Here is a 26,800-nt window from a genome sequence, read left to right as displayed (position 1 = left end):
CATTTTTCCTTTTAACCATGTGCGTTGGTGTATGCTGTGTCATATTCACAACAACCTAGGATTTCAGAACATTTTATTATGAAACACAGTATACAGTTTTGGTGTTTTTTGTTTCAGGAAAAAATAACTCTGGGGAAAAACTTCATAGCTCACAAACCTTGTGACCAACCATAACAGAATGCTGGGACTAAGCCTATCCATAACACAAAGCAGACAGATATAATAAAGCATTTGGTACTGAAGATGAGAAATTCAGTCAAACACTTCTGCTTAAATACTTAAAATGTAAACAAACAATATGATCTATTGAAAATGGATTTAATACAGATCTTTCTCTGCCATCAATATACCATCAAGCCGCTATAAACTTTAACCTTACAAGTATCCTAGGGTCATCAGATAAACAGGAAATTATATAAGGCATATTCTTACTTCACAATCTTGAGAATGCCCTCAATGCTTAGTCTCCATCTCAGTATGGCTCAAATAGCACTGAAACACTTGTTGACACATGATATTTGGCCCTTATAGTACAGACATCCCCCTATGTAGACACCTATGTCCCCTTTATCCCTCACTGCAGCTGGTCTCCACCCACTGAAACACTGTTAATCCATTAGCCCTCCAGGACCATGTCCTCACTGACCCACGATCAGTTCTTATTGAATGGTTAATGGTTAAGAAAAGAGCTTGGAGAAGGAGAACGGATCCCACATCAGTTGATTAGTATTACCAACATTCTACACTGCAACTGTCCCAGTAGTCCCTTTAGGGGCCTATGACAGCCTAATCCTCTTGTTTCTCCAGGACTTGGATATGAACCTTCTTTATCTGCCTCTGGCTGTTGCCAGGCAGTTTGAGGTTCTCCTCTGTGAGCTCGCTCTCCTCCTCAGAGTCTGAGTTGGCGTCGTTGTCCTGTGAAGACTCTCTGTCCGAGTCGCTGTCTGAACTACTGAGCTCCACCAGCGACACATCCTGATAGAGAGACAAGGGAATCAATGTCATCATCGACGACATAACACCATTTTTTTTATCCCATTAACATAATGAGCTCATTTGAATGCTAGGCCAAAAGTCAGACACTGATGTAGTTCAGTGCAACATGGCAGTGTTCCCACAGTTTCTATACGTTTCCTTATTATGTCAAAATAAGTCTCCAACCCCTACATCACTCAAACTGAAAACATATGCGTACGTTGTCCAATAAATTGGTGAGAGGCTCAAATATCACGTTAATTTGTACATATCCACTGTATGCACTAACTGCAGCAAAGTTGGTTCCTGTTCCAGTCACGTCTTTGGTCACGCTCACGTGGGTCAAACAAAAACCGCCTAATGATAGGTTGACAATAGAGCCTCCCACAATGCAGGCAATGGCCGAAGGGTGAAGTTGGTGAAGAGCAACTGCAGAAACTTGCAGTGGACTGCAGTCAAAACGTCATGATCACATTATTTTTGTAAAGTTCACGCAGTCAACATGTAGGTAGGTACAAGTCGGACAACTTTTATCCTGATAAATGCAACACACTTTGAAAGGCAACTTCACAAAAGTGATCACCTCGAACGCGCCCAATGTCTCATTTGCAGGACAGTCAGCTATGTGCAAAGTAAACAGCAGAATCTGGCAGACTTCCGCAAAAACCTTGAGTGGGAAGCACAAGGCCAAACTTCGCGGTTGTTACCCCGGGAGCTATAATGTTGCAGCAGAACTACAAAAAACCCAGCTGTGTACAAGCACATTGTTTTGTTGCACACTCATCTGTAGTACATGCAGTTCAACCTGTTGATTGTGGCAATGTCATATCGCAGAGTCTCAGTTGAATTTAGCTGATGAAAACTAGAAGTGCCCTTTCTCTGCTCAGTTGTTCCACAACATGTAGCCTGAACAGCCGCTAGTGGTCGCTGTTTACCTCTCTTTTGGAGTGGGACAATCAAAAGACAGACTAGCGGCTGTTCAGGCTACACAATGAGATAGGCCTGCTCGTGGTGTTCTGGCGTCACACTTCCCCTTGCTATAAAAAGACAGCCACACTAGACTCACCATCTCTATGACCTTTCCAGACTCCTCCACCCTCTCTATGTCATAGTGGCCCTCAGGTGCCTGCTCCATCTGCAACTTGAGCTTCTCATTGGCCTGGGCCATCTGGGGCAGGAAGTTCTGCAGTCTGTCCAGAACTGAAACACGGCACACAGTTGTATGTACGTAACTACACACGTAGCAATCTGCTGAACATATTTAGCAAGCTAGCCAATCTACAAACAAACGCCAGAAATATTTTTAACTCACCACTACTTCTTGGGACCCTCTCGGTCTGCAAAGACCTGCCAGCCTTGGGCCCCTTCGACTTGAGGAGAAGCTTGTCATGAAGACCTATGTACAAGGACACCGAAATGTTACACCTGACCACGTTGATGTGTTCATGCTAACAGTGGAGGCTACTGAGGGGAGGTCGGTTCATAATAATGGCCAGAATGGAGTGAATTGTATAAAACACATGGTTTTTCCATTCCAAACGTTATGATCCATCCTCCCCTCAGCAGCCTCCACTGGAACATAATGTTAAGAGTTTGTGAATGTAGCTAGGATAGCTAACAGGCTAAACAACTTCTCAGATAAATCAGTTACGGGAAATAGGATCAAACCTCCTCCGTTGCCACACGCGAGCAAGTCTTGTGAGCTTGTTTTGTTGTTGTTCAAATGTAACTCCATTTCGTCGTTGTGTGATGCTTTTGCCTCAACATGTGTGCTGCCGCTGTTTTGCGCTTGCTTCGGCAACGTGAGAGTTTACTTCCGGTGTCATGAACGCCGACGACGTTTCAAAATAAAAGTCCATGACTTTCGTACCAGGTTAGGAGAATTAACGTAGCAGGAATATGAAGATTTTAAAAAACAAGTTTTATTGTCACACACACGGGATAGGTGCAGTGAAATGTGTTGTTTTTAAACAGCGTCAGCCATAGTAGTATGGTGCCCGAGGGAACAGCGAAAGATTTTTCACTTTTTTGGCTCGGCTATTCATGGGTTTGGATTAGGGTTAGGGTTAGCTAAAATGTACAAAAACAAATCTACGTTTGACATTAATTGACCATTTTTTAAAATTAGATTCCCTCAGATTACATAGTAACAGAAAAAGTGTCTGTACTTTAGAATAATATTATAATGTAATATTTGACGTATTAAGTAATGTGGTCTGTCCCAACTGACTTTTATGTACAGTGGTTTTTGTGTGTTCTTGTCTGACTTTAATAATTTGTCTATTTTTGTCAATCAAATAAGTATTTAAAAAAATAAATAAAACATTTCTTTAAAAAATATTTGTCCGTGTTCTAATTTCATGGTCAAGATCATGACATTGATGGTAAAAGGAAATTATCTAGCTATAGTTTTACAATTTGTCAACTACTTTTTTATGTTTATTTTTTATTTTTTTGGTGATACAATTTGATTAATTATATTAACTCCAAATGATTGGTCACTACTGTGTGTATTTATCTATATCATGAATACTCTTATTATAATGTGCTACATTTAATATGATTATTGGCAGAACTGGCATCTTTTATTAAACCTATGACATTTATAGAGCATCGGGAGTGTGAGTGGTGCAATTTGTGCAATGAAAGCTTTTAGAGCTTTATGATGTTGTGAATAACATCAGGCTGAGAAGGTTCAGGCAAACAAATAAAATATAATTTGATTAGAAACAAGTTAGAAATCGCTAATTCAACAATGAGTAGTTTGGAAGGAATCAGTGACAATGGCTAACTTCAAGCATTGCAAAGAAATGACTAGCCTGCTATTCAGTGGAGTGGCTGTGTGGTCCCAAATCTGGGATTAAATGGCTCTTTTCCAAGTTTAAAATGATAAACATTCAACATTGGCCATGCTGTCAATGAAGCATGAGTTGTGCTTCAACTGTTAACTCGGAACTGTGAAAACTTGACTTCAATGAGTTCAAGACAACTAGGAAGTCAGGAATAAACAAGCTCCAACTGAGAAAATACGTTTTGAACGGTCATCCAACTCAGAATTATAAATCTGGCCTCTTTCTAGAGCTACGACCTGAAGATCAATGGATTCAACCTTGTTTTTTCCGGGTTCCCAGTTGTTTTGAAATAACCATAAATACAGAGAATGCCAGACTTTGATGACAAAATTTGCCCACGAAGGACCACCGAGCCACCTTCCTGTTCAAGTGAGCACAGCACAACAAGGTGAGTCCAAAAATGTATTGTATGCTGCTGCATAAATTATGTAATATGCCAGGGAGATATGTATACCAGAGCTAAGAAAGTAATACTAAGTGTATGTTGTGTAGTAAGATGTTAGTAGCCCATGTGCCTCACCCTAATAATTTAGGCTATTTACCCCTCTTAATTTCCCCTACTGTTCTGACTTGGTGGTGCACAAGTAGCCTATAACCCCGGGCGGCAGTGTAGCCTAGTAGTTAGAGCGTTGGACTAGTAACCGAAAGGTTGCAAGATCGAATCCCTGAGGTGACAAGGTATAAAATATGTCGTTCTGCCCCTGAACAAGGCAGTTAACCCACTGTTCCTAGGCCGTCATTGAAAATAAGAATTTGTTGTTAACTGACTTGACTAGTTGTTTTATTTTTTATTTCACCTTTATTTAACCAGGTAGGCTAGTTGAGAACAAGTTCTCATTTGCAACTGCGACCTGGCCAAGATGAAGCATAGCAGTATGAATAGACAACAACACAGAGTTACACATGGAGTAAACAATAAACAAGTCAATAACACCGTATATATATATATATTTTTTAAAGTCTATATACATTGTGTGCAAAAGGCATGAGGAGGTAGGCGAATAATTACAATTTTGCAGATTAACACTGGAGTGATAAATGATCAGATGGTCATGTGCAGGTAGAGATACTGGTGTGCAAAAGAGCAGAAAAGTAAATATATAAAAACAGTATGGGGATGAGGTAGGTAAATTGGGTGGGCTATATACCGATGGACTATGTACAGCTGCAGCGATCGGTTAGCTGCTCAGATAGCAGATGTTTAAAGTTGGTGAGGGAGATAAAAGTCTCCAACTTCAGCGATTTTTGCAATTCGTTCCAGTCACAGGCAGTAGAGAACTGGAAGGAAAGGCGGCCAAATGAGGTGTTGGCTTTAGGGATGATCAGTGAGATACACCTGCTGGAGCGTGTGCTACGGGTGGGTGTTCCCATCGTGACCAGTGAACTGAGATAAGGAGATAAGTTAAATAAAGGTTAAAAAAATAAAAACCTGTTTTAGAGAAATGTAATCATCTAATATTGTAAGAGATTTCATTGTCTGCTTATGGGCATCCCCTTTATTTATCCTACGGTCCTGGCTTGGTGTACCGGGAGAACACTGTAAGAACAGCCCATGTTCTAAATTCTGTCTCTGTACATTTCAAAAGTGCTAAAGGAAGGTGACTACATCCGTCCTAGCTCGCTCATTAATGTCTTAATTAAAATTACGGATTGCCTCTTATCCGCTTGTTGTCCCTTTATGCCATAGTTTGTACATCTCAATTGTCATTAAAAACCACATTTATTTAAGCAAGTCAGCCATATCAGCTATGTTTTTTTAAAAGGAAGTAAATGAGGCTGAATGAACTGTTTCGTTGCCAGACACGGCTCCGCTGAAAGCCAGGTGTAGCAGTGGTAAGGTGTTGGGACTGCTGTTTGGACATCTTTATGTAGGTCCTAACAGTTTGTGGGCACCGTTTGTCACCGTTATAGTACAATTAATGTATTGTTTAGTGTTGTGTAGTGGCTTTGCTGGCATGCATCCCACTTTTATATATATTTTTTGCCACAGTGGGCATAGAGATCCTACTAAATTACTAGAGGGGCTATATTCTATGTCATAATCCTTCAAAATTCCAGAATGTAGTGAAAATGGCAGCCATTTTGGTCTGAGAGAAATCCAATCCAGTCTAAATAGAAGGGAAAGGGAGGGGGGATACCTAGTCAGTTGTACAACTGAATGCAATCAATTGAAATGTGTCTTCCGCATTTAACCCAACCCCTCTGAATCAGAGAGGTGCCAGGGCTGCCTTAATGAATGGCAGTAGAGGCAAAGGTGATGCATTTCCTGCTTTTACCTATGCAGGAAAATAAAAGGCATGCAATATATCAGAAATTGTGTAATAAAATATTGTCACCCCAAAATATTGTTGTATAATTATAAATACAGTTATGAAGCTTTTATACACTTGTTCTGTTTAAATAGCCTCCAAAATATATATAAACAGAACATAAATGTCTTAAATGTTGTTTTCTTGGAAAGCTGTGAGTGTTATTATATAATACAATATCAGTAGGCCTACTTGTTGCATTTAGAATTTGTCTAAGTCCTATCATCAACTGATTTAGCTCAGTTGGTAGAGCATGGCGCATGCAGTGCGAATACGAAAAACAGTAGTAAATGTATACATTCACTAAGTCGCTCTGGATAAGAGCATCTGCTAAATGACTAAAATGTCATTTCAGCCAGTGTATGGCTGTGGATTGACTGCATTGTTTAAATGGAATGCTGGCATATTGGCAGTTAATTCAAAAAAATTATGGACTCATTCCTCTAAAACTGACTGGCACTCCTCTAACAAACATGCAGTGCATATACGGTTCAAATTCATTGTTTTACACAATATCTTATCACAGCAGTGGCGAACCACGGTTGATTTACTCCCTTACTAAAATGGCTGACATTTTAGACCATAAGAAGGTTGATGGCGATTGGTGAGTCACGAATTTCCCAGTATGCACTGCAAAATCGGTCATTTTTATGGGTGGGATTTTCTGAGAGGCGTTGCCGCACTAGAAGCGAGTAGATTTTTAACCTCCGCAGCCAAGCAAGAGTTCATACAAACGCATTTGCAGCCGCCTACAGTGAACTTCTTGTCAATTTAATCGGAACCTTTCATTATGGCCAACTACATTCATGTACCCGACGAGGCGCCCGCTGTACCCAAAATAGATGTCACATTAGACGAGAACGATTACAGATCTGGTGCATTGAGACTAATCAAGGAACTGAGACCGTTCTGGAAACCATCCGAGGTCAAAATGAAGGTATTACATTTGTCACATTCAACGTATTAATTTCTAATATGTTTCTACGATGACCGTAAGAGACAAAGTCAGTCGTCATCTGTCGCATACTGCTTACCAGGCAGCTATTACATAATTCTGAAACTGGAGTGTTGCGCTTTTTTAAATAGAAGCTGCGTCAACTTGCTAGCTAGCAACAGTGTAGCATTCAAGCCAGCCGATTGACGAATGTATCGAGGCAGTAGAATTCATAGGCCTTTTGCTTGACGTAGTTTGCCTGATCTAGTAAGCTCAGTAACTCACTGTCCGTTCTGTATCACGTCAGGAGATTGCAACAAAGTATCTATCAAATTCAAGGATATTATAGGCGTCATCATGCACAAAACACAACTGGCCAGCTATGCATTTGATCTGGTGCCAATTTTCTTATGGCATTGTAATATTAAGTGTCATTCTACGATCGCAAGACTAGATACAACTTCCAGGAATGTATGATTATGAGTAGTGGGACTGGTTGCCAAGTAGCGTTACATCAACTCCAACAAGGAGCTGAGCGCAAACGAGCTCTTCAAAACCCTTCAGCCACATTACATTCGCCCACATTTGGCGCCCGTGTAAACTACAATTCCGACGCTGTTTTAACGTTTGAAAAACGTCAACCATCACTTTCTAAAAAGTTTTCGAATATACCCTTGTCTTTTAATGTCAGAGATAAATACAGGCAAAAAAATAAGAAAAGAGAGCTACTTACTGTAGCAGTTTTGCACCGATCCATCCAATGCTTGCCTCCAGTTGACGAACTACACTTCCTCTCCTGTTAGCTGACACGCTGGTGTTCGGAGCACGCTAGATGGCTAATAAGCACAGTTGGCGACATCTTCCGTAAACAAGCGCTGTAACGTGGAGATATAGCCGTGTGGGAAGACTAACCCTATACATGTGTGTAGTAATGTATCTATATTCACTACTCGCTGATATTAACGATACGTTCCGTATTCTTTCCAAAACAGTACTGCAGTAACGATGCGTGTTTATTTTTTAGACTAGAGGAAGAGTTGGGACTCGTGAAGATGTACTATGCAGACATCGCTCAACCATATCCTGTTTGTTGACAAAACAAGCACGTATAGTGTAGTCATTGTACCACCTAAAACCGCAGTGAAATCTATTTTCCATAACCAAAAATATTGTAATTTCAGCTGTTTTTGAAGTACAAAAGGAAAAAATGGGAAGCATGGAGATAGCGCGTCTTAGACTTGCTTTCAATAAGACTGATCTAACTATAACGCACATTTCTGTGTACATTTGATGGGGTCGCCCAAAAAATTGCATATTGCAGCAAAACTTCACCTATCATCAATGGGCATTAAAGTAGTTCGTATCTATGAATATGGTAAGCAGACGAGTTTTCTTTTTAAATTAGCCTCCGAAAAAATTGTAAATTCTTAAACCCTGTAGCAACTGATAATGTAATAACTGCCAATAATGTAATGGGCTCCTACTAATTTTATAACTTTTGTATTTATAATGTAAAAATGCTGATCATTTAATAAATATGCTGAACACAAAGTAATAGATTTGGCTCATTATTACATTATACATGAATTATTACTTTATAAAGTGGGATAAAAAAAAAAAATCAATAGTGTAATGACTTAAACCAATAATGTAATTACAACCTAAAATTACTTTCATTTTAAAGCTGCAGTATGTCACTTTTTGGGCAACCTGACTAAATTCACATAGACATGTGAGTTTTATAGATCTGTCATTCTCGTTGAAAGTGGTAGTGTTCTATGTGCACTTTTTCTATGCTTCCTGTTCTTAAGTTTGGTTTTTGATTATTTTACTTTGTTTTGTACACCAGCTTCAAACAGCTGAAAATAATTTTTGGGGGGGTTAATGGAAAATAGATTTCACACCGGTTTAGATGGTACAATGACTCTACACTATACGTGCGTGTTTTGTCACATTTAAGTGAACTATTAGAATTGTAGCAACCAGGAAAAGGTGGCGTAATTAATGCATAGCACACCTTTAAAGGAAAATGTCCATTTTTTTCACTTCATATTCAACACCACCCCATCAACATCTGTGAAAATATGATTTCAACCAATTTTGAGTAGGCATTGTCTACTAATTGGATAATGTCATTGGATACTCTTATTTTACTATATTTTTTTACTACAAAATGTAGAAATGCACAATTACCACATACAGTGCATTTGGAAAGTATTCAGACCCCTTCCCTTTTCCACATTTTCTCACGTTACAGCCTTATTCCAAAATTGATCAAATATTTTTTTGCCCCATTATGACAAAGCGAAAACAGGTTTTTCTAAATTCGTAACATATATTATAAAGAAAAATACTGTATTTACCTAAGAATTCAACCCTTTGCTATGAGACTCATTTGAGCTCGGGTACATCCTGTTTCCATTGATCATTCTTGAGATGTTTCTACAACTTGATTGGAGTCCACCTATGGTAAATTCAATTGATTGGGCATGATTCGGAAAGGCACACGCCTGTCTGTATAAGATCCCCACTGTTGACCGTGCATGTCAGAGCAAAAAACAATCAATGGGGTTGAAGGAATTGTCCGTAGAGCTGTGAGACATGATTGTGTCGAGGCACAGATCTGGGGGAAGGTACCAAAACATTATAACATTGAAGGTCTCAAGAACACAGTGGCCTCCATCATTCTTAATTGGAAGAAGTTTGGAACCACCAAGACTCTTCCTAGAGCTGTCAACCTGGCCAAACTGAGCAATCGGGGGAGAAAAACCTTGGTCAGGGAGGTGACCAAAAACACGATCACTCTGACAGAGCTGCAGAATTTCTCTGTGGTGATGGGAGAACCTTCCAGAAGGACAGCCATCTCTGCAGCACTCCACCAATCAGGCCTTTATGGTAGAGTGGCCAGACTGAAGCCACTCCTCAGTAAAAGGCACATGACAGCCTGCTAAAAACAAGATTCTCTGGTCTGATGAAACCAAGATTGAACTCTTTGGCCTGAATGCCAAGCGTCACGTCTGGAGGAAACCTGGCACCTTCCCTACGGTGAAGCATGGTGGTGGCAGCATCATGCTGTGGGGATGTTTCTCAGCGGCAGGGACTGGGAGACTAGTTAGGATTGAGGGAAAGATGAATGGAGCAAAGTAAAGAGAGATTCTTGATGAAAACCTGCTCCAGAGCGTTCAGGACCTCAGTCTGGGGTAAAGGCTCACCTCCCAACAGGACAACGACCCTAAGCACACAGTCAAGACAACTCGAGTGGCGTAGAGGAAAAGTCTCTAAATGTCCTTGAGTGGGCCATCCAGAGCTCGGATTTGAACCAGATCGAACATCTCTGGAGAGACCTGAAAATAGCTGTGCAGCGACGCTCCCCATACAGCCTGACAGAGCTTGAGAGGATCTGCAGAGAAGAATGGGAGAAACTCCCCAAATACAGGTGTGCCAAGCTTGTAACGTCATACCCAAGAAGACTTGCGAATGTAATTGCTACCAAAGCAGCTTCAACAAAATACTGAGTAAAGGGTCTTATGTGATATTTCATTTTTTTACATTTATAATGCATTTGCAAAAAATCTATAAACATGTTTTTGTTTTCTTATTATGGGGTATTGTGTGTAGATTGATGAGGGGGGAATTTTTAAGATCCATTTTAGAATAAGGCTATAATGTAACTAAATGTGGGAAAAGTCAAGGGGTCTGAATACTTTCTGAATGCACTGAATGTGCATGTTGGGGTGGTGCTGGAGATGAAGTTGAACAGTTAAGAAATGTCCCTTTAAGTGTCACACTTGAGGAACACTGCATTAGCATTCATTGCCACAACAGCGAATGCACATGTGCCAATTGAATCTCAACAAGGAAATGTCTGGTTTTATTTGATTAACATTTTATTAAATAGTATTGATTTGAGTCGGAGGCTCATTTAAAAAAACAATAATAATAAATTAAAAGCTCCAGTCTGAGCTCAGCTCTGTGGAGGAGTTGAGGTACTTGGCAAAGGCACCACGGGAGGTTTGTAAAAGTCTGAATTTTTGCCTGGTCTGTTTTGTGCACGGTAACTGTTTTGGGGAGAGCTGTTGTCTGGACGGAGGGGTTCTTTGGGACTTCCCCTGAGGGCTTGTGCTAAGACTAATATATTTTTGAGGAGTGTTAGTCTTTTAGTCTTATTCTTTTATCTTGAAGATACAATAATATCGTATTGTAAGTTCCTTGGCAATTCCCAACCGAGTAACAAGGTAGCCCGAGTTTCTCCCGAGTTCTTTGTGATTTAAAGTTGGGCTAGTCTAAATGGTGAACACACTTCTGAGAAAGGAAACGTAGCCTAGTTCTCAATTTACATCAGGAAATGGGGTTTTTCATTAACTGGTCTTATGACTCACTAATCATGTGGTTTGTTCATGGTAAACTTGCACTAACCCACCACACAGGTTTACACCACCTAGCTTATGTATACAAATGGAACAAGCCTGTCATGCATGCTGATCGTATAAACGGGCGGTATGGTAAAACTCGGTGACCATACAAGATTGGCACATTTGGGACAAGTTCAGTCTCCGCCTCCTAAATAAAAACATAATTGAAGGGGGCGGAGCGGTCGTCTTGAACACAGAATGTGGGTGTGGTTTCTCTTTGTAAACACAGCTTTAGGGGGGGTATTGTGGGCAGGGTAGACACACACACACACACACAACCACACTGTCTATTTGCATTCACAAAGCAAGGACTCAGCACATGCCAGCCATTGCTTATTCCTGCAAAATAAAATTCCGGACGTGCCTCTACGCTCATGGTCAATCCCTGATAGTGTATGTGATTAGGGGTGGAATGCCTGCCCCCCCCCCCCCCCAGAAATGTTCCAGTTTTCATTGGGGATGAAAACAACCATTGGGTTTAAACCTACCCAGACAATTCCATCAATGCGTTCTGGGGTCCTTTTTTTGTTTTTCAATCAGATCTGAAATCAATTGACAACCTATAAATGGAACCATAGAATTCAGTCCCAGGATGAAGATGATACTACAATAGGTGGCAGCATACTGTCTGTGGATGGTAGAGGTCCAGGTCCTCATCTGTAGTATTAATAGAAAGATGAGAACGCTGCCTACCTGACAGGAAGTCAACTGTACCTGTAGTAAATTGGCTATATAATAGGGGCCTATAGCCATCCCTGTTATGAAAACCTGCATGACTGGACATAAGCCTATAAATAACTGAGTGAATTGTCCTAAATAAACTCAGCAAGAAAAGAAACACCGCTTTTCAGGACCCTGTCTTTCAAAGATAATTTGTAAAAATCCAAATAATTTCACAGATCTTCATTGTAAAGGGTTTTAACACTGTTCCCCATGCTTGCTCATTAATTGCTTATGGTTCATTGAACATGCACCTGTGGAACGGTCGTTAAGACACTAACCGCTTACAGACGGTAGGCAATTAAGGTCACAGTTATGAAAACTTAGGACACTAAAGAGTCCTTTCTACTGATTCTGAAAAACACCAAACAAAAGATGCCCAGGGTCCCTGTGCATCTGTGTGAATGTGCCTTAGGCATGCTGCAAGGAGTCATGAGGACTGCAGATGTGGCCAGGGCAATAAGTTGCAATGTCCGTACTGTGAGACGCCGAAGACAGGGAGACAGGTCAGACAACTGATTATCCTCTCAGTGGCAGTCCAAGTGTAACAACACCTGCACAGGATCGGTACATCTGAACGTCACACCTGCAGGACAGGTCCAGGATGGCAACAACAACTGCCCGAGTTACACCAGGAACGCACAATTCCTCCATCAGTGCTCAGACTGTCCGCCTGTTGTAAGGCAGGTCCTCACCAGACATCACCGGCAACAACATGGCCTATGGGCACAAACTCACCGTCTCTGGACCAGACAGGACTGGCAAAAAGTGCTCTTCACTGACGAGTCACGGTTTTGTCTCACCAGGGGTGATTGTCGGATTCGCGTTTATCGTTACACCGAGGCCTGTACTCTGGGGCGGGATTGAGGTGGAGGGTCCGTCATGGTCTGGGGCGGTGTGTCACAGCATCATTGCACTGAGCTTGTTGTCATTGCAGGTAATCTCAATGCTGTGCGTTACAGGGAAGACATCCTCCTCCCTCATGTGGTACCCTTCTTGCAGGCTCATCCTGACATGACCCTTCAGCATGACAATGCCACCAGCCATACTGCTCGTTCTGTGCATGATTTCCGGCAAGACAGGCCAGCAAAGAGCCCGGATCTCAATCCCATTGAGCACGTCTGGGACCTGTTGGATCGGAGGATGAAGTCTGGGAACTTGCAGGTGCCTTGGTGGAAGAGTGGGGTAACATCTCACAGGAAGAACTGGCAAATCTGGTGCAGTCCATGAGGAGGAGATGCGCTGCAGTACTTAATGCAGCTGGTGGCCACACCAGATACGGACTGTTACTTTTGATTTTGACCCCCCTCCCCCCTTTTGTTCAGGGACACACTATTCCATTTCTGTTAGTCAGATGTCTGTGGAACTTGTTCAGTTTGTCTCAGTTGTTGAATCTTGTTATGTTCATACAAATATTTACACGTTACGTTTGCTGAAAATAAACGCAGTTGACAGTGAGAAGGCGTTTCTTTTTTTGCTTAGTTTATATATATTTATTTTATACTGAGGCATTGGATGTGATGATGATGATGATAATACCCCATTGCAATAATTTGTCTACCAATCATCTCTTTTTCCTCTTTCAGTTCTTCACAGATGGAATCACCAATAAGTTGCTGGGCTGCTATGTGGGCGGGGTCATGCAGGATGTGGTCCTGGTGCGTATCTATGGCAACAAGACGGAGCTGTTTGTGGACCGGGAGAACGAGGTGAAGAGTTTCCGGACGCTCCACGCACACCGCTGCGCCCCTCGTCTCTACTGTACCTTCAACAACGGCCTCTGCTATGAGTTCCTACAGGGCCAGGCGCTGGAACCTGAACACATCCGCAGCCTGCCCACGTCCAGGTACAGCGACAGTTAGCCCACCGCGTTGAGTACAACTACCAGGCCCTAATCTTAGCACAGCTACTCCCACACGACACACTCGGTGCTCTACATACACCACACCTTTGAATTCCTTTTCAGGTGAAACCTGCACTTTTACACATTCCATAGTCTTTGGCAATGTCATGTAAGGTGTGGTGTGTCGGTGCCTAATATATGGGTGAGTCAGTAAGGAAAGGCAATGTGACTTGTTCCCTCGAGGAACATTCCTAGCAGTAGAAACATGGAACAGACAGTTACAGGTCAGGAGTGTGATTGAAAGCTCATTCTGGATCTATGCTCACAGAACCATTCTTTAGCTAACCTGTTCTTTCGCTAACGCCCAAGCGCTCCAGGGCTATGCATTCAGTTCAGCCTCACCTGTAGGTGTAAACTCACCTTAATCTTAGTGAGTTGACAGTCTTGGGTTTCTCCTATGACCCGACTTTCATTACATTTCTGGTATTCTTTACAAATATGACCTCTAGTGTATAAGCCAATACTGAAGTAAGAGTTTTACAGTCTTGGCCTCTAGAATTATGTTATGTGCCTCCTCTCAACTCCCTATCGCCGACTCACATCGCTTCCACCACCCTACAGGCTCATCGCGAGGCAGCTGTCTAAGTACCATGCCATCCATGCTCACAACGGATGGGTGCCCCAGTCAGACCTGTGGCTGACCATGGGCAAGTACTTCGCCCTGATGCCCAAGTTCTTCCAAGACCCAGAGATGAACATGAGGTGAGTGGTGTAGATAAAGAAATGAACTGGGTCCCAATATCCAGACCTGCATGGTACGGAGTATGAAGGACTGTGTTGGTGTATTCATGCCATGCACACACACAATAGTATGCTAGTTGAGATATTGGGATGAAGTCGAGGTCTAGGTAGGAGGACTGCGATATGTTAGTAGGGACGCATGAAATCTGTTGGAGGTTTCTCATCAATAAAGTTATAAAACATATTATTGATGCTTGAATATTTTTCCTCCACCTATTTCCTACTTTATGACATTAATGGGGCCAGGAGTTTTTGTAGGTAATGTCTGGTTACATAATGATGAGGAATAACTCCCTGGGGCTCTAGTTTAACTTTCCATCAGGAAGCGCTTGAATGGAACACTGGAGTTATGAGAGATGCTTGTCCTGTGACCTCTGGCATGCCTGAGCGATTGCACAGTGAGTGTCTGCCATTCCTCACAGTTTCACCAGGTGTGTTTACCTGAAGAGGACGAGCCCCCTGTCACTCAAACCACACCCACTATTCATGAACAATATGTACTGTTGCCTAGTTAAATAAAAAAAATACTGTGCTGTTTTGTTGTCAAACCACACCCACTATTCATGAACAATATGCACTGTTGCCTAGTTAAATAAAAAAAATACTGTACCGTTTTGTTGTCAAACCACACCCACTATTCATGAACAATATGCACCGTTCCCTAGTTAAATAATACTGTACTGTATTTTAGTTCGGTATGTTGACCGTTTTAATAAAGTCATGTGGATTGGAGATTATGCACTATGCTTGGAGTTTCAAGCCTATAAAAGACACCTCTATGCAGTTGTAGTTTATTGATCTGAGATGATGTATCAATGAGTTTACTCTTGACTGATGTCATTTTTCTAGTAGATTCCAACCCTCTTCTTTTATTGGTCCGATATGGAACAATAATACTGTACCTCTGAGGTTGCGCAACACCTCTACTTCTTTTCCTGTGTACTTCTGTAAAGTGTAATCTCTCTCTTTCCTCCTTTCTCTCTTTCTACCTCCACCCCCTCCCTCCATCCCCAGGTTAAACAGTGAGGTGCCTAGTCGAAGGCGACTGAGGGAAGAGATGGTGTGGATGCAGCAGAGTCTGTCTGTGCTGGGCTCTCCTGTAGTCCTCTGCCACAATGACCTGCTGTGTAAGAACATAATCTATAATCAGCAAGGAGGTGAGTTTTACCCTGCATGCCCAAACATACTGCACTGCACCTAGCTACTATTGCACTGTCCACCACTACCCAGTCACAGGTAGGCCTGATTTCATATACTGCACCAGAGTTTGGGGGCAATTCCATTTTTAAATTCAGTCCATTCAGGAAGTCGACTGAAATTCAGATTTTCCACATTGACGAGAAATGAGGAGAAATTGAATTTGTTTAGTTCTGGGGTTAAAATAGATTTGAGGCACTGCACTCCTGCTCTGCACGGCATTCTCCCAGTCAAAAGCCACAAATCACAGGAAGGACTGACCATAGTGTTCAGTAGGTAAAACATTTGAGAACATTGTGAAACCTAGGAGGTTTGAAGTACCCAAACTTGTTAAGTTGGCTTATTTTAGTTTCTGTTTCATAGTGTTTTCTCCTGTTTTGCTCAACTGAACAGGGCCCTGGCTTTAGTGCATCTTGTGTAGTCAATTACCATCACAGAGCCGACAGGCTTTGCCCATCATGTCATGCTAGCTAAGGGTGGGAAGGGAGGGAGCTCCGTAGCCCATTTTAATTTTCATCAGTACATGTTTTTATTTGTGGTCCTTTGGGAATGCTGTTTTGTTTGTGTTGTGAATGCCTTTGGTACTAATGGCTGCCCGTGTTCAAAGCGGATGCAAGTAGAAATGGTCTCTCAAACCAGACCTGCCAGGTGGCCAATGGTTGCAGAGGGAGTGGTGAGTGTTTTAACCTGAGGGTGAGGGAGAGCATTCTTACCTGAGGCTAAGGTGAGGGAGAGCATTCTTACCTGAGGCTAAGGTGAGGGAGAGCATTCTTACCTGAGGCTAAGGTGAGGGAGAGGGATTCAGCTAATTTTTACCTGAGAAAACATGGGATTGAGGGAGAGCACTGTTTACCCCTTCGCTGGTCTGTTCAGCAAGGGGCGGGGTGATCTCACTGCTCCTTGTGCCCAGCTTCTCTCTCCTAGGAGCGTCTGGCCAGCCAGAGGGAGGGTTGACAGACAGGCAGACCCAGTTCAGAACACACCACTGTTCTACGCCACAGCTCTCCTCTCAGAGCAGCAGTAGGCGCTACCTCACTCCTTTCACTCAGACAGTGACTGGCCGTGTGAGCTAGCTCAGTGCACCATTTGCTTTTATTACTTTCACTCAGTGACTGACGGCTCTTGCAGTGCTAGCTCTTTACCATACTGTTATCCAACCCTGTGCTAGACCACACCTGGCTTACATGGTGACAGGGTAGCTCTTTTCTGTTTTATGAGAGGGAAACCTCAAGCTTCAGCAATAACAAAAAATAATCACAGAAAACATAACTAACTACAGTTAAAGTGTAGACAGAGCACACAGCTCTTTCAACTACAGTCTCTGTGGCAGTTTTAGTTCTCGCTCTCTCGCTCGCTCTCTCTCTCTCGCTCTCTCTCTGTGTGAGAGAGAGCAGAGGGAAGCCTCTTCCTTCCAACAATAACAAATGCTTTACCCTCTGAAACTGATGAAAGGTTAGGGAAACTGATTTAAGATGTTTACAAGAGTCGTTTCAGTTCACCCAGTAAGAGAGCAGGATGGTTTCTCATTCAGCTGAATAAGTGTCCTCCCTTTTTTCCCAGGGCCTCATCGCTCTGTTTATCTTTCTGCTCTGTCAGGTGATGAAGGGAGAGAAGTAGTCAAATTCTTCCCCAAGTCCCTGAGACTCAAACCTGTGCTGCTTAGCTTACAACAGGAAGCCACTCAATTATCTCATTTGCATAGGAGCAGGGAGGTGTCGTGCCATTGGGTCCCACGTGGACCAATCAGAGTTTAGCTTTGAAGGTGCCTGTTGCGAGAAGGGGGAAGTGTGAGAGACCGAAGGAGAGGACCGAGTTGGCAGTTTCTGTGACTGGTTGTGTGTGAATGTGTGAGAGTGTCTGTGTGTGTCTGTGTGTGATGGATGTGAGTTTGCCCAAACCTTTTCGTCTGCTGTACAGGGCTACTAGCCACTGACTGGAGGTGTTCTGTTGTGTCCTGCTAGGACCGCCCGGCGTCCGGTAACCATCTCACGTGTCTTTACTCAGTCAACCTCAGAAACACACACCAGAACACTCATACACACACTGTATGTGGAACTGTACTGTGACAAACACACATCATTTGGAATTTAGGGTGCTTCAACAAGCACTCTTGAGTATGACCTGCATAGTAAATGAAATGCTAAAAGGATGAAGACCCTAAAGCATTTGAAAGGGTATTTTTGTTGTCAGGGAGAGAGTTAAAACGTCTCTTTCTAGTTAGATTTGGGGGTAAGGCTTTGCATGTTGACATCCCCTCATGCAGTATTGTTTCTTTGCTAGAGGTCAGTGTTGCATCTCTTTACCTCCCAACACCACATTCCTTCTGCGTGGTGCCTCTGTTTCCATCTTTCCACCACAATCCCTTTCTCAACGCATGACCTTTTACCCAATCAATTCCACTGCAAGTTCCACAACGGCATATGAACCAAACTAACCCAATATAAGCTTGCTGTGGAAAGTAACATGGACATCCTTACTTTTTTTTTAAATGACACATTTGGACTTCTCTTGTTTATTTACAACGTATCTCACTAACCAAACAACACAAACTAAACATGTACAAATGACACATTATTCCTCTGTGTATAATAGCTTCTGTGTGAGCTAATTTGTTTGTGAAGCCAATCAGGAGATTTCCTGGAAAAAGTTGATAAGACTATTTGTCTACGGAATTGGATAATCCAATCCATTTTCCAATCACATGACTGGCTCCTGTAGCCTATATTGGGATTGGGATCACCCCACATAATGGCAGAAAAAAAAGAACATTTTGAAAATATCAGTTCTCAACTTTTTCCAGAACACTTTGAAATTCAAACTGGTTGGAAGCTCGTCCTACATCTGAATGGAACCCTCATGGAAAGCTTGATTTTTTTATAGCTAACTCATCTGGCTATTATATAACATGACAACCACTGTCATGACCACGCTAGTCAGAGGAATCAGCTAAAGCACATTTACCTGTTTGGGACCAGGCGAACTGCATGTCTGCATCAATTAGGCCTGTATGTCTGTCTGTCTGCCCACTTTCTATGTGTCTGCATTTGTGTCAACTTCGTTTTTCTCTAAACATTCTCACTTCCCTTCAAAATGCAAACTCTTACTCCTCCACCCCAGAGGCCTACAGTATTTCCAGTAGGTTGTCAGTGAGGCATCAGAACCACTTAGACTAGAGAGAGGGATGATAATGGGTTAATAATGCACAGCTTTATCATTAATAATGTGACGGGTCTCTGTCCTGTACTAATCAAACCTTCCTCTCTCTGCCCCTTTCAGAAAATGTCAAGTTCATTGACTACGAATACGCTGGGTACAATTACCAAGCCTATGACATTGGGAACCACTTCAATGAATTTGCAGGTAAGAGTTTGTCTGTGTGTGGAGTAACTTTGCCAAGTGCGACTGGTCATTTTTATAAAGTGCTGCCTGTACAGTATGTGTTGTGGTCCTCTGTAGCTTGGTAGAGCACGGCGATGCCAGGATAGTGGGTTCTATTCCGGCAGGTAGCCTAGTGGTTAGAGTGTTGGGCCAGTAGCCGAAAGGTTGCTAGATTGAATCCCCGAGCTGACAAAGTAAAAAAAATCTAGTGTTATAAAAAAAACATATTTTTTTTTCAATCCCACTCTGAAAATATGACTGCTTTGGATAAAAGCATCTGCTAAATGACATATTATGGTCGGTGTGTTAAGCTTGTGTTTGGTCATTGTACTAAGCATTTGTGTGTTTTGATCTTTTACTTGGCGTGTGTGTGTCCTGTTGTAGGCCTGAATGAGGTGGACTACAGCCACTACCCAGAGCGGAGTTTGCAGCTGCAGTGGCTGCGCTCCTACCTGGAGGCCTATAAGGAACACAAAGGTCAAGGGTCAGAGGTCACTGAGACAGAGGTGGAGGTGCTCTACGTACAGGTCAACCGCTTCTCCCTGGTGAGTTCACGTCTCCTTTTTTGCGTGGTTAATCTGTGGTTTACGCCCAAGACGAAGTTGGTGAACCGTCGTACGTTTTGTCACATTTTTTATTTGACTTTTGTTTTTACAAGATGAAGTATTAGACCGATGTTTAGTGAGACTTTGACACAGGTAAATCAGTCAGGGGCGTTCCTAGGTAAAGTTGAAAGGCTCTTTTGAAGCTTTTCACGAGGAGATCTTCAATGCCAGTCATCTCCGTCTGTTTGGTGTTCTCAGGTCGAAGGGCCGAGCAGTGATCCCCTCCGCTCTTCTCCGTTCACTTCTTTCAGAGAAACGAAACAATGTACCCAACACGAATCAATTGCACAAGGATGTGTGTTAGGGTGAATCGCTCAAGGTTAATTGGTTGGGCCTTTAATCAATAGTTAAGGCAGTGTAGTCTATTGTGTAGAACTGTCTCCCCTGGTACCTAGCAGAGATTGTCTCCCTGAACACGTACTCATCTAGAAGGTACAGTTGAAGTCGGAAGTTTTACATACACCTTAGCCAAATACATTTAGACTCAGTTTTTCACAATTCCTGACATTTAATCCTATTTAAAATTTCCTGTTTTAGGTCAGTTGGGATCACCACTTTATTTTAAGAATGTGAAATGCCAGAATAATAGTGGAGAGAGTGATTTATTTCAGCTTTTATTTCTTCAATCACATTCCCAGTGGGTCAGAAGTTTACATACACACAATTAGTATTTGGTAGTATTTGCATTTAAATTGTTTAACTTGGGTCAAATGTTTCGGGTAGCCTTCCACAAACTTCCCACAATAAGTTGGGTGAATTTTGGCCCATTCCTCCAGACAGAGCTGGTGTAACTGAGTCAGGTTTGTAGGCCTCCTTGCTCGCACACGCTTTTTAAATTCTGCTCACAAATTTTTTACATAGGATTGAGGTCAGGGCTTTGTGATGGCCACTCCAATACATTTTCTTTGTTGTCCTTAAGCCATTTTGCCACAACTTTGGAAGTATGCTTGGGGTCATTGTCCATTTTGAAGACCCATTTGTGACCAAGTTTTAACTTCCTGACTGATGTCTTGAGATGTTGCTTCAATATATCCACATAATTTTCAATCCTCATGCTGCCATCTATTTTGTGAAGTGCACCAGTCCCTCCTGCAGCAAAGCACCCCCACAATATGATGCTGCCACCCCCGTGCTTCACAGTTGGGATGGTGTTCTTCGGCTTGCAAGCATCCCTCTTTTTCCTCCAAACACAACGATGGTCATCATGGCAAAACAGCTATTTTTGTTTCATCAGACCAGAGGACATTCTCCAAAAAGTAGGATCTTTGTCCCCATGTGCAGTTGCAAACCGTAGTCTGGCTTTTTTATGGCGGTTTTGGAGCAGTGTGTTCTTCTTTACTGAGCGGCCTTTCAGGTTATGTCGATATAGGACTCGTTTTACTGTGAATGTAGATACTTTCGTACCTGTTTTCTCCAGCATCTTCACAAGGTCCTTTGCTGTTGTTCTGGGATTGATTTGCACTTTTCACACCAAAGTACGTTCATCTCTAGGAGACAGAACGCATCTCCTTCCTGAGCGGTATGCCGGCTGCGTGGTCCCATGGTGTTTATACTTGCGTACTATTGTTTGTACAGATGAACGTGGTACCTTCAGGCGTTTGGAAATTGCTCACAAGGATGAACCAGACTTGTGGAGGTCTACAATTTATTTTCTGAGGTCTTTTCTGATTTTGTTTTATTTTCCCATGATGTCAAGCAAAGAGGCACTGAGTTTGAAGGTAGGCCTTATAATGCATCCACAGGTACACCTTCAATTGACTCAAATTATGTCAATTAGCCTATCAGAAGCTTCTAAAGCCATGGCATCATTTTCTGGAATTTTCCAAGCTGTTTAATGGCACAGTCAACTTAGTGTATGCAAACTTCTGATCTACTGGAATTGTGATACAGTGAATTATAAGTGAAATTAAGTGAAATAATCTGTCTGTAAACAATTGCTGGAAAAATTACTTGTGTCATGCACAGAGTAAATGTCCTAAACGACTTGCCAAAACTATAGTTTGTTAACAATACATTTGTGGAGTGGTTGAAAAAACTAGTTTTAATGACTCCAACCTAAGTGCATGTAAACTTCCGACTTCAACTGTATGTACCCTGGGTATCGAAAAGCAGAGGAGAACTTTGAAAGAAACATGTAGTAGACTTGCAAATGAGACACAAATGAAGCAGGAGAGCGAGCTTTGTAAATATTTCTAATTGACCGTCTGCCTGTTTGCTGTTTAACAGAAGTGCAATAATGGTCATTTATCTGAGTACTTTACTCTACGGCTTAGATGAAAAAGGTCCGATGCGTTTGAATAGCAATAGAAGCATTGCACTGCTTTCAAAGATCAAAGGAGGGACCATACTAGATCGACTTATTTCTACAATGTCACATAGAGAGAAGTGACCGTGCAAACGTATTGAAAACCAACGAGAAGACTTCAGCCTTGTTATGGACAATAGAGTCCCTGGGGTTATTATCCATACATTAGCTATACATAGGGGGTAGGGCTGCAAATCCATAGGCTTAACAAACTGCAACAGAAGCTTGCTGTATAAGGTTTTGAAGTAGGCAGACTATAGCAGCCTCCTTGTCCTGGAAAGCGACATTCTAGAATTCTCATTTTGCACGGTCAATAGTAGCACCCTCCTGGGCGACGATCCCAACACCACCTGAGACTCACCCTACCTCCTCCTTTGGTAACTACACTCAAGTATGTTTACTGTAGATAGAAGTGGTAGCCTTGGTTTCGGTCTGTTTCAGCTGTAGACAACACCTTTTGTTGGTTGTCACTATGGGATTTGTTGTGTTTGGTGTGACAATGGTGTTGGTTAAATATTTCCATTCCTATCAGGACTATGAACACCGACACCCACATTTAATGACATGACTATCCCCCATTCTTTTCCCCCTCTCTCCAGGCATCTCATTTCTTCTGGGGCCTATGGGCTCTGATTCAGGCCGAGTTCTCCACCATTGATTTTGACTTCCTGGGGTAAGTGGCTTCAAAAATGTACGTTTTTATCCGGAGATAAAAACGAGAGCTTGGCATTATAAGGTTCTATCTGCAAGAATATGGTTCTGAGATACCTGGCTTTAGAGTTCCGAACCCTCATTGGTTTGAATGGTGTCAGAATTATTTATATTGTATTCATTTCAACTTGAATTGGGGGTATTTAGAGTACTATATACGTGGATAACATTGAACAGAACAAGGCTTAGTCAAGAACTCAATTTTGCCCATAATGCAGATAGTCCCAAGCTCTCAAAGACATGACATTAAAGCCATAGCAGATGTAGCATATAGCGTATTTATAGTTTCTGTAATAATGTCAGTTGTTGAGTACTTTGTTTCACCCTGAATGCCTTCTGATGTTATGCCCTTACGCAGCCTCTTGTTTTCTTATGACACATTGTCACTTGATATCTTGTTACTAGCGTTGACGTACATTGGCTCCCTCGTTTCAGATACGCAGTCCTTCGCTTCAGCCAGTACTTCAAGATGAAGCCAGAAGTTGCAGCGCTGAACTTTCCAGAGTAAAAGTCCTTCTCCCTATCTGGTCCTCATGTCCACCGTAGAGTGCCCTCTAGGGGGTGTCGGAAAGAAGACCCGGAGAGAGCCCAGTCCACGCTTCCTGTGGATTTCATTCGGGCACTCACTAGAGACTCATAGAACCCTATGGGAACTCATAGAACCCTATGGGAACTCATAGAACTATATTAGAAATATAACTATTAGAACTCATAGAACCCTTTTGAGAACTCCTAGCTGTTAGAAACCATGACTCACCATCCACTGACACTCCACAGGGCCTATTCCATAGCATCACTGCTACAGACAGATCCCTACCTAGTTCGCTATAGAAGCCTAGAACCATGCACTTCTTCATAAAGACTAAAGTCTTTCAGACCCAGTCCTCCAAAATGTCTATAAATATGCAAGAAGAAGAAAAAGAAAAGGAAAAAAACTATCATGGCTATTTTTTTGTTAAGATCAACCAAATGAAAACAGTGCCATGTAATGAATGGCGAATTCAGTGTGACATTCCAGTAGCATCTCTCACCCCAGTCTGTGCCCGCCCACAGGGGTAACTCACAACAGAGGAGACCCGGACCAACTCTGGAACTTGTCTCCTGTGTTGTGCTGCTGACTGACTGGGAATATTAGTGTGTGTGGGCTCACTCCAAGCCATTCCTATTGGATATATATACATCTCTTGTCTGGGCTCGCTGGCCCACTGATTATTTAGTCACCATTATATCGGTTGGTTTAATGGTAGGCTACGTAGCAAGTTACAAATATGTGTTGGTGCATCTGGTATAGTCACCAATGTATATTTGTCGGTCGAATGGTTAGATTCACTTATGTACTGTCTCCTAGGTAACAAACAGGAGTGCCTCCATCTTGTTTACATTCTGTTCACCTGACTGAAACGACGTCCGCTTCCCTACCGTAACTGGGCTGTAGTTTGATTCATGGGAAATGTTGTCGTCATGATGACGGCCAGGAGTATTTCCTGGAAAAACCCTGACCAGGAGAAACTCTGGGCCTGTGGCCTTGTGGTCCAGAAACCCGCCACGCCCTAGTCATGACTATGTTATGTTCACTGTATAAAGTCATTTAGATTCACTTTGAGTTTTTTTTCATGTAACCTCATGGGGCAGTTGCATTTGGCTCGACTCAGCCTAGTCCTGGACTAAAAGGCACTTTCAATGGAGAGTTGATGTTCAATGGCGTCACCATTGGAAGTGATTTTAAGTCGAGGATTATAGGCGTCACCTGGTTTATTGTTGCCTGGCTACCCATCCACAACACTCCGGCCATCTGAAGTTTCTTCTCCACGATGAGTGTGGATTTGCTTCCCTCCCTAATGATTTCTAGAATGAGAAGGTATTCTGACCGTTCTGATTGGTCCCAGAAACTGATGGTTTGGGCCAGGTCCGGGCCTACACGGATGACGTTATCAACTTTGCTACTGGTGAGATTTTGTTAAGACGATTCAATCGCTGATTAATTTGTTTTGTACAACGCCCCTCATTTTGAAGTCGCACAGACAACTTCTAGGATGGCAGTTTCAGACTGAATGTATATAGCGATCGACAGAGCAGCGGAATGAAATTCGGGGTGAATTGTCTGACAAGGTTTACTGCAACTGCCTGTGAGACAACTGAGGTAAGACCTATGATTGGAGGACCAATGGCTTTGGTAGCGAGTGTCTTTGAAAGACATGTATCTTTGTCTGAAAGTGTCTAACAGTATAGTACTTGTCTTTGTTTGTTTATAATGTATGTGCTGCTTGGTTCTGGAAGTTCTTTACGACAAAAAGTTCATCTAATAGGTAAAAACCAACCAATACCAAAGTGCTGATATTTTCTTTGCTTGCACATAATTGCACATTGTATTTTTCCATTTCCGAATGATAATATTGATAATGTACAATATTTACTTTTTAAAGTGCAGTTTTATACCCATTTAAGTGAAGAACTGTTTTCTGACTGGGAGGTCTTGGAGAGTATGTTAGGAGTGTGTTAAAACGGCTCCAACGTTAGTCAGGGCAGGTCTGTGCGGTCACTGTACCTGAATGAAGAGACCACCTTGATAGGCTGCTGAAATAGCACCCTATTCCCTACATGGTGCACTACTTTTGACCAGGTCCCATGGGGGGAAGTGTATAGGGAATATGGTGCCATTTCGGATATATAGACCGACTATATATTTTTCCATTCATACTCAGCACTTCCATGCCAACGGTATCAGTCTGCAGACTTGCAGCCGGTGTCCTATGGGTTGCTAGCACCTGTGAGAACTGCATTTCAAGGCACCTTTCAGGAAGCGACTGCGAGTCTGCAGACCTATGCCTCTCCCAATATCCTACTGTTGCTCCTGACCTGTGCAGCCCTCTGCATGTTTAGTTAACCCCATCTACTGTAGCGAAGAAACCACAAACTGGGAAGTCGGACAGGAATCACGGTATATGCCTGTCTTAACTGTGTTCACTTTTTGTTTTGAGCATGCCTTTTATTTTGATGTGGCTTTATTTAATGATAATCAACATGTCTGTTTTCTGGGTCTGTGACTGCAGTGTCTGAGATGGTAGGACTATGTTCCTTCACCGGGGAAATGGAGGACGGGTCAGAGATTGGTTGTTGTTGATCAGATCCTAACTTGAGATGTGTTGTGCGCTAAGTTACTCAACTCTTGTGAATGTTCTCTACTGACATAAGTGCATGGATTTTTGAAAAGGTTTACTTTACACTTGACTCAAGTTAGTGTTGTCCTTTTAGAATTATGTTTGTGTGTTGTCCTCTTGTCTGCAGACCTCGTCATGTTTTTAACCACACAGGGTCCACAAATAGTGCTGATATATACTGTCGCCTACATGTGCGCTATAATGTTAAAAAGGAATCATAAACACTCCGTAACGCAAGTCTGTTTCCCTGTTGAGTTTCATTCTGAAATCAACACAAGACCACTGTAAAAAAAAAAAAAGCTTGTGAAAAGCAACAACACTCAGCTTGACTCAATACTGGTCTGCTTCTTTAAAATGTGTATAAATGCACTCCATTATTTCTTCTCTGGCATTTGTAGCATATGTGTATATGTACATTTCAAAATCAAATGTAATATCTCTGCTTGAACTGTCAAATGTGAATGACTGTACATAGGGGGAGTTTTTTTTTTCTAAACATTGCTCTAACGTCAAGTAGTCTTTTTGTTTAACTGTGAAACGAGCAGACTTTTGAATACTGTACACAAGTGCTTTGAAAGAAGATTAAAGTCTATTACCCTG

General features: G+C 42.2%; 2 protein-coding genes across 4 annotated transcripts; one reads left to right on the top strand and one right to left on the bottom strand.

The window, feature by feature from the left end:
* Positions 1–56: 56 nt before the first annotated feature.
* nopchap1 (NOP protein chaperone 1) lies at positions 57–8,165 on the bottom strand. Of its 2 annotated transcripts, none has more exons than XM_090200421.1 (4): positions 7,804–8,165; positions 2,288–2,371; positions 2,042–2,175; positions 57–975 (listed from the first exon to the last, which is right to left on the bottom strand). In XM_090200421.1, exons 3-4 carry the CDS (start codon positions 2,141–2,143, stop codon positions 787–789), a joined length of 291 nt encoding a protein of 96 aa, XP_090056547.1. In that variant the 5' UTR covers positions 2,144–2,175; positions 2,288–2,371; positions 7,804–8,165; the 3' UTR covers positions 57–786. The 2 variants fall into 2 exon arrangements, with proteins under 2 accessions (XP_090056547.1, XP_021419294.1); XM_021563619.3 differs by lacking the exon at positions 7,804–8,165 and adding an exon at positions 2,644–2,814.
* Positions 6,760–26,800, top strand: etnk1 (ethanolamine kinase 1). 2 transcript variants are annotated; one of them, XR_016486774.1, is made up of 9 exons: positions 6,782–7,073; positions 13,789–14,048; positions 14,667–14,807; positions 15,861–16,003; positions 17,961–18,020; positions 19,320–19,403; positions 19,806–19,966; positions 22,931–23,004; positions 23,478–26,800. XR_016486774.1 is itself a non-coding variant. In XM_021563618.3 (8 exons), exons 1-8 carry the CDS (start codon positions 6,927–6,929, stop codon positions 23,548–23,550), a joined length of 1,083 nt encoding a protein of 360 aa, XP_021419293.1. In that variant the 5' UTR covers positions 6,760–6,926; the 3' UTR covers positions 23,551–26,800. The 2 variants fall into 2 exon arrangements, 1 of the variants encoding a protein (XP_021419293.1); XM_021563618.3 differs by lacking the exon at positions 17,961–18,020 and having other exon boundaries at positions 6,760–7,073.

Source organism: Oncorhynchus mykiss, chromosome 15, assembly GCF_057628025.1.
Source record: "Oncorhynchus mykiss isolate SJ-2025 chromosome 15, ASM5762802v1, whole genome shotgun sequence".
Lineage (NCBI taxonomy): Eukaryota > Metazoa > Chordata > Actinopteri > Salmoniformes > Salmonidae > Oncorhynchus > Oncorhynchus mykiss.
This window is presented reverse-complemented; position numbering and strand designations above follow the sequence as displayed.

Coding starts and splice junctions, on each gene's coding strand:
- nopchap1 (XM_021563619.3), bottom strand. CDS start 2,710: ATGGAGTTACATTTGAACAACAACAAAACAAGCTCACAAGACTTGCTC. Junction 2,372..2,643: donor CGCGTGTGGCAACGGAGGAG/GTTTGATCCTAT, acceptor CCTTGTACATAG/GTCTTCATGACAAGCTTCTC. Junction 976..2,041: donor CTGGAAAGGTCATAGAGATG/GTGAGTCTAGTG, acceptor TCTCTCTATCAG/GATGTGTCGCTGGTGGAGCT.
- etnk1 (XM_021563618.3), top strand. CDS start 6,927: ATGGCCAACTACATTCATGTACCCGACGAGGCGCCCGCTGTACCCAAA. Junction 16,004..19,319: donor AATCTATAATCAGCAAGGAG/GTGAGTTTTACC, acceptor TGCCCCTTTCAG/AAAATGTCAAGTTCATTGAC. Junction 19,404..19,805: donor CCACTTCAATGAATTTGCAG/GTAAGAGTTTGT, acceptor GTCCTGTTGTAG/GCCTGAATGAGGTGGACTAC.